The sequence below is a fragment of the Lactuca serriola genome, chromosome 6 (assembly GCF_051521515.1).
Source record: "Lactuca serriola cultivar US96UC23 chromosome 6, Lser_US96UC23_V15, whole genome shotgun sequence".
Lineage (NCBI taxonomy): Eukaryota > Viridiplantae > Streptophyta > Magnoliopsida > Asterales > Asteraceae > Lactuca > Lactuca serriola.
Window position 1 is genome coordinate 133,695,975 of NC_136413.1, and position 20,737 is coordinate 133,716,711.

The following is a 20,737-nucleotide window of genomic DNA, read 5'->3' on the forward strand; positions in this document are numbered from 1 at the left end:
TGAAATTCAAAACCAAAGTTTATGGAATTTAGCCAAGGTTGCAAGATTTTTGTCAAGATTTCAATGAAATTATCATTAAATTAGGAGATAAACATGGTAAGGATCATATTCTTCTTAAATGTGAGAGTTAATTGTGAAATTAGGAACGAACATGTGAACCCTAATTTTTAAAGGTTCTTGCATTTCGAAAATGTCATTTGATAATTACGTTGTAACGATGATCAATATGTTATTTATGGATAGTGACTTGTTATGATGAAGATGATGGGTTTTGGTCATAAGACATCCTATGTGCTCATACAAACCCTAATGCTTGGATCTAGGTTTCTTTATTGTACATGCAAGTTATCCAAGACTATAAACCCTAATTCTAGCATATGGAAATCAATATTAACATATAATTAGGTTTATGATGTTACCTTGATTGTTATGTAGTAATAACAATCCCAATTCCTCCTTGAATTGACTTTGGAAGGCTTAGAGTCACAAGTGTCACTCCTCTAATGGCTTACAAACACCATAAGCAAGTGGATAAGGTATAAGGAGAGAGGGGAGGTGTTGAATTCGTTTCTAGGACCTCTTGGGAAGGCTTAGACGAATTCATGAGCCTTGGGGTCTTTATATAGGGTTAGGATTAGGGTTTCAGTCATTATCCTTATCTAGTTACTTGTCCATCAAGCAACCATAAGATAAGCCTTGAAAACCCCTATCTTTTGGACCTTGGACGATTTTAAGGATATCCTTATCCTTGAATTCGTCCATCCTTTAACAAGGATAACCATTGCCCTATTTTGTAACTATCACATAATTACAATTCAGCCCCTCTAGTTTAATTAATTACACTTGATCACAAAATTAGTTCTTAATTAATTATTGACCAATATTAATTAAACAAATATGATTTCTCCTTTAATATATTATTCTTATAACATATTAATAAATCATAATAACCTCTCTCTTTATTTATTTCTCCAATCAAGTTGCTTTGGTGAAGGCAACCCAAAAAGACCATGCACCATCGGGTCAAGTACATACCAAAATAGTTATGGACTTAGACACTAATCCAACAGTCTCCCACTTGGATAAGTCTAATAACTATTCTGCGTATGACTTCAGATCCTGATCTGCAATCGTAGCTTTCCAAAGCCGCTGTCAACTCTGATCATATCAGATACGCGTGTCCTTAGATAAGGGATCATATATTCCTCCATTCTAGATATCATATGAGACATGATTTCTAATCATTATCTTTGTACTATATCTCGATTCCCGATTTATGACGACTGACTAATTGAACAAATCAAATTAGCCCTAGCCCGATCGAGCATTTACGTTTGTCATCACTAAATCATCGAGGGGACCAAAGATATCGCTTTTATCCTACTTTGAATAAAAGGAACGGATAAACTTTGATACAATGCTTGCTTGCACTCACTTACCGAATCACACACAACAATATGTTTTATAACACCAAGTTACTAGTGCGTTTACATATTATCAATGTGTAACTGATTTACAAGATACAACTCACACATCTCGGTTTCAAGAATATAAGATGTTATCGTCTCACCAATCACTCGTGATACAATCCATGGAGTGATCCAAGTGAGCGTGGGTTTAATCCAATGCTCAAATTCATATTCATAAGCACTCACAAACGTTGCAGGAAACATTTGCTTATGTCTAATACTCTTTTAGACATTCCACACACCAATTCATGACAGTCTTCATTCATACTTACTTCCAACATATGAACGACTGTGGCCCGTTCGAATAATTCGATTATTCTTAATAAACTCAATTATTCTGGAAGTCAAAACATGCAAATGTGAAACACAAGAATAATACTAATCCCATATGGCCTCAAACCTTTGAGTATAAATAAAACTCCTTTTATTTATCACCATATCGATTACTCATTATTTGTTGTTTCGGGTAATCAACTTCTTACTTGAATTATTACACTTGTCCCATGCTCCTATCATGCACACAATGTTTACCTATGGTTCTTACTTTGTGAAATAGATCACATTGGACACATTTCCAATCATTCTCATTTCACAACTCCAAATCCATTTTTCATAAGTTTAAGAATATCAAATTCTTGCTACTTATAGAATATGCTAGATTCTAACATTTTATGCAACTTATCCTTTCGTAATGTCACTGCACCAAAGTCACAAAGACTATTGCCAATGATATTACAAAGTCTTCTATCGGAGATTGTTGCAAGACAATTCCTTAGATATGATGTTTCTTACTCAAGGTACATTCCTTCGAACATCCTTTTGCATAAAGGTTTCTAATCTAGTCATAGATTTTTCAATATTCAATTCCCAATATGGACACGCTTCCATATTTTCCATATAACAACTCATTCTTAATAGAATCTTATCTATTCGTAATGATGTCGATATGGTCCATCCAATATGGAAACATTTCCATATTTTCCAATACTATACTTCCAACTACTCACAAGCGACCAATCTTCGTCGACCTTTGGATTGTCCTTTGATAGTTGTTTAATCATTTTAGTCAAAACCAATTCTAGTCCTTTTTCCCTCTAAATGCGCTAGCCATTTGGAAATTTTAGAATGGTCAAACATTAAAGCATTTGCAATCGATCCTATACCCGAAGCGTATGGGACACGACGCACAATGTTTTATTTGCTATGTTCTCAAAATTCGAATTGTGAAGAGGAATGTCGTAATCATAATCGAAATTTTAAGAACACACTATGTACCTTTGACTAAATTTATTAACATTTCTCAACCTAAACCTTTAGATTTGAAATGAAGCATAATATTCTCTCCCTTAATTATAGCAAAACAACTCTTCAACTATTGCGACTTTGCAAAGTATGACTCTTGTTTTCTATAATTAATATTGCTAACCTTGCAATACTTTCCTTAATAATCATATAATCATAACATTTATGCTCCCACTATCATGATGATTATTATAAAACATAACACTTATGCTCCCACTAGCTTCGACATGTATTCATAAACATCTTAACTTTCAGAAAAACAATACTTATTGAATTTCTTAAGTTCATGTTTCTAATACTTAGTGCTTTGATAATCTTTTATCAAGGCTTTTTTGAACTTATACACCTTTGCCTTCGATAGTTCATATGTGTGTCTAAACACTTAAGTCTAATTGCCAAACCTCACAATTCAAATTATGGAAAGGGATACCGTAACCATAATCGAATTCGAGAATGCAATTTTACAATCACTATCTTCTTAAAATCTCTCTTAGTGAAAGCATTTCCTCACAATCATTTTCATGAAGGAGGAAATCTTATGACACTTAGATTTAAACGGTGTATGTGTTCCTATCCATGTGAATTTGTCAAAACTAAAGTTTACGACAAATTCAAACTCATATGGACTGAACTTTCTTAATCTTGATTTCTTGCCTTATGGTAGCACAGCTGCCCACCATGTCTTCCAAGTAGTTAAGCAGCTCACCCTTTCCTATCAATGTACCTTTCATTGATTAAGGTTCTTTGCCTTTTATGCATTCAAAATGAGAACTCATAGGACTCATATGCATAATTAACTCAAGTGGAACGGCACAGAAAAATAATGTCAACACGATAGGTTGTAAACCTCAACTCGTGCGCTAGTGATGATCGGTAAGTTTTATTTGATTTGTTCTTGAAACCTTTCAAGACCATTAAGACTCCCACTGACTCCTTGAAATATAATATTCTCTTGTCAAAACATTTCTTGACAAACAAATATTCAAGAGTTAGTGTAGTTTTTATCAAAACACTTCATAAATTGGTCTTAGTTGGTCTTTGTCTTATCCAAGACATCACAACTTTCCTCATTTGATGAATGTTACAAACCTTCTTAATACTTTTCACTCAATGTCACAATCTTGACTTTAAGATTTGTTTTGGAACGAAGTATGATTGACTTCTTGATTTAACCATTTCTTCAATTCTTGATCCCTCTTCTTAGACATACAATTGTACTAAGAATCACTTAGAGGATCAATTGAGATATGGTTCTTAATCATTAAGACCTATCATAAAGCATAAAAGCTACTCTCCCTTCTTCTTAGAATGGAGAAACTTTTATCTTTCTGCCTACTTGATTCTTCTTATTCGTTCTGCTTATTGATTTAAACCTTTTTCAATCAATTCATAATCACACTTAATCTTGTAAGTATAATCATATTTACTAAACCTTTAGTAAGTCATGACGAATATAATTGTTACTCTTATGGTGGGCTTGATCAACACACACCTTTGTGTACTCGATCTCCTAGTCTTTCACTTGACACTTTGTCAATGAATTAGTCTAATTTCCAAATATAAAATTTCTCATTCATCGTACAACCAAGTTGCATGATTCCAAGTTTCTGTCCAATTGAAACTTGGGCGATGAGAAACTCTCCCTATTTGGTAAATTCTCGACTTTTCCATAAACACCATAAATAAGAATCATATCCATTTGTTGTAGAAATATGCAAACACCAATTTTCATAATGATTTCATTGCAAGGAAATAAAAAAATAAATAAATAAGTCAAACGAAAATTTACTTTATTTATAAAAGCAGCGGAAAACATTTGTCCTTACAATGCAAAATCCATTGAAAACTATGTATTTCAAAAGAAATTTTCTAACAACTCTATCATAACTATCTAAGCTCAAAATCTAATCTTCAAGTCCATGCGATCAAGATCCATTCCTTGTGATTAGATTCATCTTGCTCTTTCACCAAGCTTCCTTTCTTTTTACCGATCCTGTAAAACATTCAAATGCAATCTTATCACATTATGTATTAAGAATTAATGAATAGGAACTTAATGGAGTTAGATAGTGGATTTTACCTGAAGTGCAGCCATACTCTTTGACTCTCCCATCTTCTGGACTCTTCAGGCTCTTTGGGCAGACTTGTAACCAATGCCCTTTCTTTTGGCAGTAAACGCAGGTCGGTTCTCCTAGAACGTCCTCGGAAGCATGGTCGGTTAACTTTTCCAACAAATACGCTCCATTGCTTCGACAAATCATTTTTGATTCAGCAACAATGAGCATGTAAGTTAGATCAATGAGGTTGTCGTCATGATCCATCATATAATACTTTCTTTTGAACTCATTATATGATTTAGGAAGTGACTGCAAAACCCAATTTACAGCCAACTCATCTGGGAATGACACACCCAACATTATCAACCTATCAATCTGTGATTTCATTCCTAGAACGTGGGCACACACGGGTTTACCATCTTCATGTTTCATTTCCAATAGGGCCTTAGTGATATTGAACCTTTCAATTCTTCGATCTTGTGGGTTGGGGAGAACAATAGGAGGAGGAGGAGGAAGTGAAGCATGATTTCTCGTTCCTCGATTGAATCGTGGAATACCATCTTCATGTGGAATGCTTGTTCCACGGGATTTGGGAAGACCATAGTTGTCGAACTTTGACATCTACAAAACGGGAGAAAAACAAATTCAAGTTAGTTGATTGATTGAGTCCTTAGTAAATCACCCAAATGAGATACTAAGGCTAGGACCCAACACAATATTCTACAACTCGGGAGAGGGATGCCGTAACCCTAATTGCAGAATATTTGAAGGTAAGTGAATGACGATTCACTAATTTCCACCACGAAAAACGAAAAAGAAATTTAAGTTTTTAATCTATGAAAACTCCTAGATCCTTTGAGATTCATTGAACTTTCAATGGCATGTTTAAATCTCGATATGCCCCTCTTGTTTGTGACTAGGATGCCGAGGATCACAAAGCGGGTGTGAATAACCATGCAAACTTACATGGTGCCCTCACATGTTACAGTCACCTATTCGATGTGCTGGTAAACCACACATGCTCCACCAAACTATGACAAACATTGAGTCACCCTTTGCTACCTTTGCTTAGAACCATTTAGTGTGCCGGTAAACCACACACGCTCCACTAACGTCTTCGCAATGGCACAAAGTGTAATTTCATGGAATTGCATCAATTAACTTTTGCCTAAGTAACTAAGATTGGGAATTTTATGAAAACATTTAGTTACTTTTATACTTCATTATACTTATAATGGAAGGTTTCGTCCTATCCTACCCATTCGGCTAACGACCCTCCACTAGTCAAGAGTGCGGTGGGTAAGAGTGGATACCCATTCAATCGCCATTTTATAGGCAATTTCCTTAAACACCCCTTATAGACCAGCTTCGTGAATGAGGCCTACTAACGGTAAGACTGACTTTTACTCATACATATATATAATGTTAGACTTTTAATGTTATATATAGTATAGGGTGTATTTTATACTTTCAAAATACTAGGTGGTCTAATTTAACAATTATACTTTTAATTCAATTAAATTGTAAACCTAAACTTTTATGGATTTATTAAATCTCTATTAATTATACACCTTAATTAATTAATAAAACCATAAGGGTGTGATTTGAACTTTTTCAAAACTATACTAGAGTTTTAGAATTTAACATTCCTAATTAAACTTTTAATCAACTTTTAAATTCCAAAACTTGAGGGCAAGTTTTGAAACATTTCAACACATTAGGGTTTAGAATTTAAATATACATCAAAATTAAACCATTTAATCAAAATTTAAATTCCAAAACTTGAGGGCAAGTTTTGAAACCTTTTTCAAAACATAAGGGTTTCAACTATTTAAATTTTAAAACAACAAAACTTTTGGGTTCAAATTTAAACTATAAAACCTAAAGGGCAAAATATGAAACTTTTCATAACAACAAGGATCAAATAACAAATAATTTAAATTAACATTTAATCACATAATTATCCATATTTGATTTGTTTTTAATGATCTCTTGCAAAACAATTTATCAATTTAGTCAAAATAATTAATCAATTATCTTATAAGGAAACAATTATCTTATTAATTGATAAATATCTTCAATTAGATCAAAATTATAGTCAAATATATCTTATAATCGGATTAATATTGATCTAACATGATAAGGTAACTATCCATAAGCAAAAACAGCAAGAAATCGCGAAATACCCTCCATCTGATGAGTTGACTCGTCGAGTCAGGCTTGGACTCGTCGAGTCTGCATGGACTCGGCGAGTTCAGCTATGGACTCGGCGAGTCCAGCCTCCAGAAACCAAAAAATCGAATTTTTCAAACAAATCAAGCATCAATACAATAGAAACCAGTCTAGGCTTTGATACCACTGATGGGTTTTGGTCATAAGACATCCTATGTGCTCATACAAACCCTAATGCTTGGATCTAGGTTTCTCTATTGTACATGCAAGTTATCCAAGACTATAAACCCTAATTCTAGCATATGGAAATCAATATTAACATATAATTAGGTTTATGATATTACCTTGATTGTTATGTAGTAATAACAATCTCAATTCCTCCTTGAATTGACTTTGGAAGGCTTATAGTCACAAGTGTCACTCCTCTAATGGCTTATAAACACCATAAGCAAGTGGAGAAGGTATAAGGAGAGAGGGGAGGTGTTGAATTCGTTTCTAGGACCTCTTGGGAAGGCTTAGACGAATTCATGAGCCTTGGGGTCTTTATATAGGGTTAGGATTAGGGTTTCAGTCCTTATCCTTATCTAGTTACTTGCCCATCAAGCAACCATAAGATAAGCCTTGAAAATCCCTATCTTTTGGACCTTGGACGATTTTAAGGATATCCTTATCCTTGAATTCGTCCATCCTTTAACAAGGATAACCATTGCCCTATTTTGTAACTATCACATAATTACAATTCAGCCCCTCTAGTTTAATTAATTACACTTGATCACAAAATTAATTCTTAATTAATTATTGACCAATATTAATTAAACAAATATGATTTCTCCTTTAATATATTATTCTTATAACATATTAATAAATCATAATAACCTCTCTCTTTATTTATTTCTCCAATCAAGTTGCTTTGGTGAAGGCAACCCAAAAGGACCATGCATCATCGGGTCAAGTACATACCAAAATAGTTATGGACTTAGACACTAATCCAACAGAAGAATCATTACCACTTTATTCATGGTACAAGTTACTAATGCATAACATAAAAACCACAACATGTGTAGTTTTCAATTATTGAATCTTAAGTTAATAATATGAAGTAATTAACATGATATTAAGGAATTTAACATGTAATATGAAAAGATTAGCATATTTTGAAATTGGTACGACTCACCAATACATGACTTGGCTTGGACTTGTACAATTTAGGATTATGAACTATTAGAGCTTAGTTATGGGATAATTACTATGAGATTAATTTAAATTAGCATTTTTATGATGGTAATTAGTTCTGATGAAGTGAAGTATTAATGAATATTCATACCAGAAAGAATAATGTTTCGTGTGAACAAGTAATTTAAGTTTCAAACATAATTTGTATAAACTTCAAGATAACATTACATCTTGTGATTAATTTATAGAATTGGAGATAAACTGATTCTTGAATTAACCTTGAGCAAAGGACAAATAGCTTTCAAATAGTTCATGGAATTGGATAAATTGTCAATTGTACTAGTTAAAGTGTATTAGTTGGAATATTACTAAAATGTAAATTTATAAAAATGATTATTTTCCAAGAAAATAATACTACACTTGTGTGAAATTGGAATAATTACAAATATAAATAGATAACATTATATGTATAATTGTTTGTTACATTACTAACATTTTTATACAACAATCTTATATAGATTGAAGTAAACTATAAAGAGATCAAGAGTAAGGACAACTGGATTAGTATAGCTTAGGGCTGGAAAATATGTACCACAAAGAACCAACCAACATGTTACCAACCGAACTAATTAAATCAGTAGCCAAGTTGTTTGGTAGCTAATATGTTTGACTGATAATACCATGCCAATTAAGTAGTCTTGGTACGGTAACGATATGAAATTTTGAATACCACGGTTATACCGTACCAACATATATATATATATATATATATATATATATATATATATATATATATATTCATAAATACAAAGAAATATGAGTTCTAATATCTTCATGTTTTAATTAGATAACAACTAACAAATCTTAGAATTACTAAACTAACACATTGACCGACAAATTTCTTGATACTTATTGTTTGATGTGTACAAGATCGGTGATACATACACTAAAACTTAAAAAGGAATACTAACTTCTCATTCCTTGTACCGTAACCATTTGTTTTCTCTAGCAACTTGCTGGGGGTGGACCTCTTTTAATCATTTTAGTGGTTTCTAAAAAAAATACTACTAGAAGCGAGTGAAGCAACGGCCAAATGTCCATAAATTCAACTTATATTCATGTATCGTATATATTAGTTAAAAATTTTAGTATATACCAAATACCAATATATACCAACCAAATTTTTTGGTAGCCAAATTAATTGGTACCGGGTACACTTGGTACGGTACTGGTAGCTAAAATCTTATACCAACTATAGTTAGTACGGTACACAGTTTGAAGAAAAAAAACTCGGTACCGTACCAATTCCACCCTTAATATAACTAGACATACCTACCTACTAAGGTGAATACATAGTGATATTTTCCCAACATGGAACACATGTCAATTTTGTTGAAAACATCATTATACTTTGAATTTTGTTAACTGATAAATGAAAATGTTATTTTTATGTTTTAAAATGTTTTTTTATAGGATCTTATGATCCTATTCAATTTTATGATCACGGCCTACAAAACCAAAAACCTTGGATTGGATTATATATAGATAAAAAAGCGTTTTTAAATAAAAAACAATAAATATACATTCAAATTCAAATACAACTTTCCTTATAAAATTAAAATTCTTAGTATGCAAGGTAAAACAACCCAAAAAAAAAGGGGAAAAAAACTCCAACAATTATTATTTTCCGCGGCAAAGCCCTATCAGGCCATTCCCGGTAAATAATCGATACCCCGTTGAAAAGGAATCGATTCCATCCTCCATGGACAATCCATCAATCTCCGGTATGAACAATCAATCATCACCTTCTTCCTCTCAATCGAATCCTCCCTCAAAATCACAAGAACCCACAACCCCTTCTTCTCTAAATTATTACCACCCATCTCCTTCACGCACTATCTACAGCGATCGCTTCATCCCCTGCCGATCCGCCTCCAATTTCGCCCTTTTTGACATCTCCCCCCCACCTCCTCCTCCGCCGTCTGATGCTTCCCGTGGTGAAGATAATTCTTCCTCATCCGCCGCCTACACTGCTCTTTTGAGAACCGCATTGTTCGGGTCGGATCTGGGGTTTGTTGTTCCTCCTGGTACTCCCGATAAGAAGAGCTTTTCAGTCAACACTTCTCCGGCAAGCCATAATATTTTTCGGTTCAAGAGCGAGACTAGACAGTCTTTGCATTCATTGTCTCCGCTTGGCTTCGATGATCACTCCCCTGGGGTTAGTCATAGCCCTGTTAAAGCTCCAAGAAAAGTTCCCAGATCTCCTTACAAGGTTTACATTTTCAACAACTTTTGTTAATTCGATGACATGCCCTTTAATCATTCACTATTTAATTGTGTACTAAGCAGCTTAATTTTGGTATTGGGGTCATAAATTTTGGGTATCTTTGGGTAAAATATGTCTTAATTTTTGTGGGTTTTTAGGTTTTGGATGCACCGGCATTGCAAGATGATTTCTACCTGAATCTCGTTGATTGGTCTTCTCACAATGTGTTGGCTGTGGGTTTAGGCAACTGTGTTTATTTATGGAATGCTTGTAGCAGTAAGGTAAATTTCTGATTTTTAAAGTCTAAAATCCATTAAACTTCATGTATTTTAAGTCAATTTTCGTTTGATTTTGTCAGATTCTTGTTGATGATTGAAGTTTAATGCAAATGCAGGTTACAAAATTATGCGATTTGGGAATTGATGATAGTGTTTGTTCAGTTGGATGGGCACAAAGGGGGACTAGTCTTGCAGTTGGGACTAGCAATGGAAAAGTACAGGTAATGTTTGTAGGTTAATGGTTTTGTTTTGTTTATATACTTGAAAACATGATACATGAATATTATCAGAAATTCAGAATCAATTATTCATGGGGTAGAATGGTATTTCGCTATATCTTTTATATAAGTCGGTGCCCATGTCTAAAATTAAAATATATGGTGAAGTTATCTTATAAAGTTACTTTATATACACTACACATTTATACTAATTGTGGAAATTAAAGAGTAAGGGTAGAGAATTTTCAAGAAAGAGAGGTATCTAGAAACAGCATTACCAAAAAACAGTATTCGACTTTAAATCCAATTCTCAAGAATCAAAAGCATTTCCCTTTTCCCTTTAACAATAAAGCAAAAAAGCTACTTTAAGTCTTTAACAATGTTTGTAGAATCTTCCCAAAATGTGAAATTTGATGAGAAATGTTTTTCTAGTTGGTTTCTCTAAAAGTGACATTATAAGAAAGCAAAGTCATCTTTCCAAAATATTAATTTCAAGATTTGTTAAAGTCAACTATTCTTTTTAGTTTTTGTTAAACCAACATTTTTTTTTTAAATATTAGATTTGGGATGCCTCTCGATGTAAAAGAGTAAGAACAATGGAAGGACATAGATTACGTGTGGGTGCACTTGCTTGGAGTTCTTCAATGTTGTCTTCAGGAAGTCGAGATAAAAGTATTCTTCAAAGAGACCCTCGTGCACAACAAGATTTTGTTAGTAAGCTAAATGGTCATAAATCAGAGGCAAGATTTTCTTTCCTAAACTCCCATTTATTTATCACCATCTCATACAAAATTACATATCAATTTTGTACACCATCTATTTGTACCTTTATTAATCTCACATATTTACATCTACCTTTTAGGTTTGCGGTCTCAAGTGGTCTTACGACAATCGTGAATTAGCATCAGGCGGAAACGATAACAGGGTATGTCATTTATTTACCGTGTTTCAGATGCATTGTACGAATAGGACAAAAAATCACCTTTTTTGTTCTATTTGTACAATGCATGTGGACCAGACAAACCAACAGACTTTTGATCTGTACTGGTTTTTTGTCCTATTCAAGACAGACCAACTCTGTTGGTCTGTCTTGGTCTGTCTAGTCCACATGTGGACCAAACAGACCAACATTAGATTAACATTTATGACTACAGGACGAAATTTTGATTTTTTTTTTTTTTTTGTAGCTTTTTGTTTGGAACCAACATTCGACACAACCGGTTTTGAAATACTGTGAGCATACGGCGGCAGTGAAAGCAATTGCATGGTCTCCACATCTTCATGGGCTCTTGGCTTCTGGTGGAGGCACTGCAGACAGATGTATAAGATTTTGGAACACAACCACCAATTCTCACCTCAGTTGCATGGATACCGGTAGCCAGGTAATTGTATTTGTATTTTTGTCATTGTCAAAGGGTAGTTTAGGCATTTCACAAATAGAACATGAACTTTGATTGTTACTATGAAACAGGTATGCAATCTTGTTTGGTCAAAAAATGTCAACGAACTTGTGAGCACCCATGGATACTCCCAAAACCAAATTATTGTTTGGAGATACCCTACAATGTCAAAGGTAACATTTATTTCAAAATTGACCATGAAAATATGGTCAAAATTATATTATGTTGCTAAATCAATATGCAATATATGATGATTTTTTTTTTTTTTAAAATATTGTGATTGGTAATGCAGCTTGCGACACTTACTGGGCACACGTATAGAGTCCTCTACCTTGCAATATCACCAGATGGACAGGTGGATATTTTAATTAATTTTTTTTTGGTTGTGAATTTAGTGATAAATAATTATAATTTTAAATAATAAATAATGGGTTTTGCAGACAATTGTGACAGGAGCTGGAGATGAAACTCTTCGATTCTGGAACGTATTTCCTTCACCTAAATCCCAGGTAATATTCAGACATTTCTGATTGAATGATAGTAAATGACTAATTTACCCTTGTGTCTAAAAATGATGTTGAATTACTAAAAAGTGTGTTTTATGACTTTATCCATGTTATGCAGAATACGGAGAGTGAAATTGGTGCATCGTCTTTTGGAAGAACGCACATACGTTAAAAACCTGTTTCATATTTTGATTTTTTTTTTTTGGGCCAAAGTCAAACTCACGAAGCTCAAGGAAGAAAAAGCGATCATGAAAATACTATGTTCAAGAAATGAGTTCACCATGTTTGATCAACTTGATCAATCCGTTTAATGAGTTCTATATTTATGTAAATCGGTGCATGATGTGAAATGCGCTTTTTTTTTTTTTATATATTATTTTATGTAGTTATATGTAGTTGTGAATATTTAAAAAAAAAAAAAAAGATACACTCGTTTTCTTACTGCTAATTTAAGCATGTGGGACCAGTTTGTGAATATAAGTTAACATTGCTGTAGTTGAATTGTGAAAGTTAGACGTGGTTGAAGCAGACTCGGTTTCGTTTGGTGACTTTGGGTGTTGAATGTAAAATTGAACATTGAATTGGTGCGCAAATTTGTGTTTAAATCGATTGATTTTGCACTCTTATCATACCTTATTTATTAAAGCTCGTTAAATATAGCTTTTTTGGTTAAAGGTTTTTAGGTTCAAGTTCGAGCTACTTGGGCTTGGTTGAACTTTATCTTTAAATCTAATGTTGAATGTGGTTCAAGTAAACAAAATTTAAGCTTAAACCTTAAAACTTACACGTTATGTTGTGATTACTACTAGAGCTTATGGATGTCACTTGATGATACTACATCACAAGATTATACGACATGAAATAAAATTGGGACGACACTGAAATTTAAATTTGTGTTTATGTCGAGTATAAAAAAATATGATGTGGTGTCAGTGTTCAAAATGTGACATGATTTAACATTTGCTTGTTGTGTTTGCCTTGTTATGTATTATTGAATATTAATTAAATAAACTAATTGTTATTTTATGTTATTTTTTTTCGTGTCGTGTGTATTGTTTTTTAATTTGTTCTTTTTTCGTTTTATATAATAATAAAAAAAAACATGACATTATGTCGTGTTCGTCTTGTATAACTTTGTCGTGTCGTATTGTGTCAGACAAAAACACAACACGACATGATTGTCTGATTTGACACCCCTATCCGACCTACATATATAGGCACTTGCCCTGACCCAAGGCTCGGCAAAAAAAATCGACTCATGTCAAAGCTACTCAATTCTTATCTAATTCTAATTTATATCTATAGGAAATCTTCAACAAAATTCATGTATTTTAGGGAGATACAATAATGGTTTTATTTTTTGAACATGAAATGACAAAAAAAATACATGCAATTGTTTAAAATGACAAAACAGGTAAATGTCTACATATTTAGGATTTTAGTCGGTAATATTTAAAAAGTTCTTTAGGCTTATATCTCTGTCTAACATAAGATCTTGTCTTACTATATTTTATTGCATTCTTTTTTCTTACATAGGAATATAGGATAGGATATTTTCGTATTATAATGTTATTATATTTTTATATATTATTTATTAGTGTATTCTTATATATTCTTTATTTATGACATATGATATACTATGTCTTAATATAGTTTTTTTTTATAGAGGTTATAATCTTATAGTAAGACAAAACTTTTTGTCGGACAAAAAAAATACAATAATATATAAGAGTAAGATAACACTCCGTGTCAAATAAAAAGAATATAATAAGATTGTTGTATAATAAAACTATTTGGGTTATTGTCACTATAGCCCAACAATATTTCGTATATTGGTTTAAATGATCCATCATGATTTTTTTGTTGTTTAGGTGTACATACTTATGTTTTACCGTTTTAAAAGATCATTATCAAAAATATGAAGGAGTCATCCTGTGAACCCCTTCCTAATCATCAATTTTGATATGCCACTTGGCATTCGGTCAACTAAAATAGTCAACAAACCCTAACAAGCATTACATATTCGAACCCAACATACCGTTCTTCATTGTGGCGTCTTCTCTGATGCGCAGTGAGTGCAACGCATAACGGCACCGGTTTCTGACGTCGTATCGCAAGATGAAGAAGTAGTTGACGCGTAATTCTCTCTCTTCGTTTTGGATGTTTCAGAGGTTGGAGTGGTAGGTAACGGTGGTGTTGATGTTCAGTTGTTATTTGATGGTGCTCTGGTTCTCTTACTCCTTGATCTGCTGTGAAACAACGTGTTCTGTAGTCGATTTAAACAGAAGGATAATTCGGCTTATAAATAAGGAAGTTATATTAGTTTTAATTTATACTTATCATCATATCTTGTACATATTTAAGATCCGATTATTATGGATCTCATATTGCAATCCTCTGTTATATATATGATACTCAAATCCTACGGGATCATTAAGCCAAATACACTTTTCAACTTGGTATCAGAGCCTTGACTCTAGGGTTCCGATTTTCTTCCCCTCGTCAACCCAACCCTTGATCACCTCCTCCGATCAGGTTGTCTTTCAATGGATACTGAAGCTACGTTTATCAATTCATCCGAGATCGCTACTGCTGTAACGTGCAAACTCAGTTACACGAACTATCTTCTCTGGAAGGCGCAGGTTGTTCCAATTCTGCGTGGAGTAAAATCGTTTGGCTATCTCGATGGGTCCACTGCTGCGCCACCAACCAAAATCACCGTTGGCACAGGTGATGTTGCCAAACAGGAAGACAATCCCGCATATGAAGTGTGGATTACTCAGATCAAGCCATTCTTGGGGGCTTGTTATCTTCAATGACCGAAGATGTTCTTTCACAACTAACCAGATGTGCAGATACCTCAAATCAGCTATGGACCGCCTTGCAAACTATGTTTTCTGCACAACATAGAGGTAATTCTATTCAAATCAGAACTCAATTATCAAACACAAAAAAGGCGACTTGTTTGCCTATGAATATTATCAAAAGATGACTTCTTTGGCCGATACTATGGCCAATATTGGGCACCTAATGACAGATGAAGAAGTGATTGGTTATATCCTAGCGGGGTTAGGACTTGGACATGGCGAGTTGTTCACCGCCATAACCGTACTTAGCAATCAGCGGGAGGTAAAGTTATTTGAGTTCTATTTGTATCTTGTTGCACATGAAGCTTAAAGCATTGCTATGAATGGTCCTTCCGATTTCGTGTCCTCTGCCAATACTGTCACTAAACAGGAAACTTCCAAAAATCGCAAAAGTCAAAATAGCAATACCTATAACAACTCGAACAACAACAATTCTCGGTCAAATTATTGAAACACTGGAAATTGTGGCAGGGGCGTAGCCGAGGCAGATACGGTGAGGGTTCAAGGTGCCAAGTGTGTGGCATACGCGGACACATTGCCCTGAACTGTCGTAATCGATTCAATCATGCATACCAAAATGAGGACTATCGAAGTAGTAATAGTGCAACATATGGACACTACAATGGATACAATGGTAACTACAACAATGACCCAAATTGGTACCTTGACACAGGTGCCACCGATCATCTCACAAGTGACCTAGACCGGCTGTCCATACCCGAAAGATATCATGGTAAAGACCAAGTCCAAGTCGCCAATGGCACAGGTTTGCATATCTCTCATGTTGGTCACTCTAAAATTCACAGTCTAGGTCGACCTCTTGTTCTTAAAAACGTCATTCGTGTCCTACATATTAACAAAAGTTTGCTTTCGGCCGATAAACTTGTCAATGATAATAATGTGTTTATTGAACTTTTTCCCAATGTTTTCTTTGTTAAGGACATAATCACGAAGAAAATCCTCCTAATCGGTAAAAGCAAAAGAGGTCTCTACCCGGTGCCAATTCGCCACTCTTCACACTATGCCGAGTCTAGCACTAAAGTTTCGTTTTCACAGTGGCACCAACATCTCGGTCATCCTCATTCGGAAGTTGTCAAGTCTATTTTGAAGTCCAATAATTTAGGTGTTTCTTTTAATGAGTCTTTAGTTTGTGATGCATGTCAATGTGCTAAGAGTCATCAATTGTCGTATAAAAACTCTGTTCATGTCACCACCTCTCCACTTGAGCTTATTCACATGGATGTTTGGGGGCCGGCTCAAGTGTCAAGTGGTGGCTTTAAATATTATGTTAGTTTTCTGGATGATTACAGTCGTTACACTTGGATTTATCTCATTAAATGTAAATCTGATGTTGAACAAGTATTTTACAATTTCCAAACTCATGTTGAACGTCTCCATAACACCAAAATTCGTACAGTCCAATCTGATTGGGGAGGTGAGTACCATAAACTGCATAAATATTTTCAAACTTGTGGTATTGCTCATCGTGTGTCATGTCCACATACGTCACAACAAAATGGCATAGCTGAACGTAAACATCGTCATATAGTTGAAACTGGCCTGACCCTTTTAGCTCATTCTTCTCTACCTCTTCGTTTTTGGGATGAAGCATTTTTGACAGCATGTTATTTAATAAATCGAATGCCCAGTCGTATTATTAAAAAATCCACCCCCATCACACGTCTTTTGAATGTTGTCCCTGATTATTCCTTCTTACGTAATTTTTGTTGTGCATGTTGGCCAAGTCTTCGCAAGTATAATGCTTATAAACTTGCTTTTCGTTCCACTCTATGTGTTTTTCTTGGGTATAGTTCTATGCATAAAGGGTACAAGTTCCTTGACAAACAAACAGGTCGTGTTTATATTTCCCGTGATGTAGTGTTTGACGAGTCTCGTTTTCCATTTGCCATATCAGATGTTTCATCCTCACCCTCCTCTAATGCTCGTGGTGCTTCTTTTCCACAATCTGAACCTAGTACTATGAATGATCACATGAATAGATATGACATGTCACTTTTACTTGATAATTTGTCTCATGTAGCTGCAGCTCCTGTACATACTGGTTTGACTTTCACTAGCAGCTCACCTGCCATTCCGAGGATATCTCCACCATTGCCAGCGCTTACTGCCACACCACCTACGGTTCCTACTGTGGCCTCGGATCCACCAGTCATTCTCAACGAACCAGAACCAGCATCTCCGGCTCCTGCTCTGGCTTCACCTGCTCCATCTCCTATTTCTACTGTGCCCCTGCATCATTCATCGCCCCCACAGCAGGTCACTCGCACACAAACAGGTTCTGTGCGACCAAAACAGTTTACGGATGATACTATACTCTACAATCCTTATCGGTGGGATTTCTTTGCTACTCCTACTTCTCACAAAGTTGCTCTTTCTGACCCTAAGTGGCGTTGTGCTATGGATGCCGAGTTTGATGCTCTTCATAAAAATCATACTTGGGACTTGGTACCATCACCTCCGGGTGTTAATATAGTTGGCTGCAAATGGATTTTTAAAATGAAACTACATCCGGATGGTTCAGTTGACAAACACAAAGCACGGTTGGTTGCTCGGGGGTTTACTCAACAATATGGCATTGACTACCATGACACGTTTAGCTCGGTTGTCAAACCCGCTACAGTCCGGTTGGTCTTATCTCTTGATGTTTCTAAAGGATGGCTTCTTCGTCAAATTGATGTTAACAATGCTTTCCTCCATGGTCTTTTAAACGAAGATGTATACATGAAACAACCTCTCGGGTTTGAAGATGTTTGTCATCCGCATCATGTATGTAAGTTACGCAAAGCTATCTATGGTTTGAAGCAGTCACCACGTGCATGGTTTTCTTGACTGAGTGATAAATTACATCAACTTGGTTTTCGTTCCTCCAAAGCTGACACTTCCTTATTTGTTTTCTCTCAAGGTGGTCATACTATTTATATGTTGGTGTATGTCGATGATATTGTTATTGCTGGGTCTTCTCCTACAATTATTGATGGTCTTGTTCGCACTTTGTCATCCTCCTTTTCCATAAAAGATCTTGGTCGTCTTAGCTACTTCTTAGGCATTGAAGTCACTCTCAATTCAGGGGGTATAACCTTATTACAGCACAAGTATTATAACACCCCGTTCTAAGAGTAACTATTCCTGGATCCCCGAGACCAAAAGTAAGGGTGTTTCGGTCTTTTATGGGCAATGGGTTTTATTCGGGAAGGACTCGGGTAAGGGAGTGTTGCTAGAAGCGTAGGGCTTCTCGCCACCTTTTGGTGGATATAAAGTCCATCGGAAACAGACTTAGAATAAAGGAGTTATGACACTTTAAAGATAGTGTCAATATTGGTCCCTTAATGGAAAAAGTGTCAAAGGAAGGCCATGCATGCAATTGGGACACGCGTGGGTTCCGCAGGTTGAGAGAGAGAGGTTGGCTCAGGAGTTCCTGGAACTAAAGCAGGGTTCAGAGTCAGTGATGGAGATCACCAGGATGTTCACTGAGAGGGCGATGTTTTACCTAGAGTTTGCTTCGGAGCAAGCTCAGATGTCTCGATATCTGAGTATGCATAAGAGGGACATCAGGTAATTTGTGTCCACGCAGAGGTGTAGTACCTTGTTGGAGTTACAGGAAGATGCTAGGCGACGCGAGTTAGAGATTGAGCTCCAGTTGAGAGAGCAGAGGCAGGCTCCGGTGCAGTCGCAGCCTGCACCAAAGCGGATGAGGCCCGCTAATTATCGACAGGGAGGTCAGAGGAGTCGCACTTGCGGGAAGTGCGGCAAGGTGCACGAGGGTGGTTGTCGTTCTTCTTCAGGGTGCCACAAGTGTGGCAAGGAGGGCCACATAGCCAGGGATTGCAGGCAGTCGACTCCAGCAGCAGGGGCCCGACTTTGTTATCATTATGATCAGGTGGGCCATATGAAGGCCCAGTGTCCTCTACTGGCTGCCAGGTCAGTGCAGGCCCCAGCGCCAACCATTTTGAGACTTACTGACGGAGGTCAGGGTCGAGCAGAGCCTCCGAAGGCTCAGGGCGTGCTTATCAGATTGTGACCGAGGAGATCACGTCTGAGCCAGAGGTGTCAGTTGGTATGTTTTCTACCCTATCTTGTTTATGCTGTGATTATGAGATGTTGTTTCTTGCATGAGATATTTTAGTGTTGTATGTATTAGAGGAGAGCGAGTATTGAGGGTTCTTAGAGGGTTAACATCCAGTGTGGAATTCGTGAGAAAGGAAGGTTATAGTTTGGGAATTTGAGAACATTCAGCAGGAACTTAGTTTCCTTGAAGTTCGGTGTATTAGTGGGTTCGATTGAGCAGCGTGTTAGCTTTGCCGCCAATGGATGGTGGTTAGTGCCCTAAGTGGGGGAGAATTGGAAATTTCCGGGTAAGCCGCTGGTTGTAGAAGGCTGCCTGGCACGACTTGAATGTCGATTATTGGGGTGGTGCGATGAGGCGGTTCAGTTATAGTAAGGGCTTGCATGTGTCGAGGAAATGCGGCAGGCTATGTATGGGCTGCTGGTTATGCAATCAGTCTCTCAGTACGTATGCATGATATGAGATAGCGGTGGACACCGCTAAGGGGTGAGGTATAGCAAGGATCTGTCGATGTGACAATGTTAGATGATGCGTGGGCATGTTTTCAGTCTCCTTGGAAGAGGAGGGGGATAGTGGCTCCAGATTGGAGGTTTGGACAGAGGAAAGTGAGATAACAGATTAACAGACTCGGGAGTAGTCTATACCGGTGATGAGGACTATGTAAAGATATTGTAGTCGGAGGTTAAGGACCTAGAGATCGTGATAGGGAGGTATGAGTGGGGTTACACTCAGATGTGGGGAACCGAAGGGTTCGAGGGTGACGCAAGGACAAGGTCCTTGGTTCCAAGTATGGTTATAGGTTTGATTTAGGTATATGGAGGTATTCAATTCTGGGGTATTCCATCATGAAGATGATCGGACCCTATGATTGATTGGACCTGATGTGTTTGGTATTCCAACCCGAGGGTTGATTGGGCCAAACATGTGTAGGGATACAAGGGTAAT

General features: G+C 35.9%; 1 protein-coding gene across 1 annotated transcript; it reads left to right on the forward strand.

The window, feature by feature from the left end:
- Window positions 1-9,825: 9,825 nt before the first annotated feature.
- Window positions 9,826-13,472, forward strand: LOC145056875 (B-type cell cycle switch protein ccs52A-like). The gene is made up of 10 exons (XM_079004598.1): window positions 9,826-10,445; window positions 10,598-10,720; window positions 10,834-10,938; window positions 11,496-11,675; window positions 11,798-11,860; window positions 12,123-12,317; window positions 12,407-12,508; window positions 12,628-12,690; window positions 12,776-12,844; window positions 12,960-13,472. Exons 1-10 carry the CDS (start codon window positions 9,936-9,938, stop codon window positions 13,011-13,013), a joined length of 1,464 nt encoding a protein of 487 aa, XP_078860724.1. The 5' UTR covers window positions 9,826-9,935; the 3' UTR covers window positions 13,014-13,472.
- The last annotated feature ends 7,265 nt before the right edge of the window (window positions 13,473-20,737 follow it).

Excerpts from the sequence above, each read along its gene's own strand:
- LOC145056875 (XM_079004598.1), top strand. The coding sequence starts at position 9,936 with ATGGACAATCCATCAATCTCCGGTATGAACAATCAATCATCACCTTCT. Across the intron at positions 10,446-10,597 it reads TTCCCAGATCTCCTTACAAG|GTTTTGGATGCACCGGCATT; the intron begins GTTTACATTTTC and ends GTGGGTTTTTAG. Across the intron at positions 12,318-12,406 it reads GCATGGATACCGGTAGCCAG|GTATGCAATCTTGTTTGGTC; the intron begins GTAATTGTATTT and ends ACTATGAAACAG.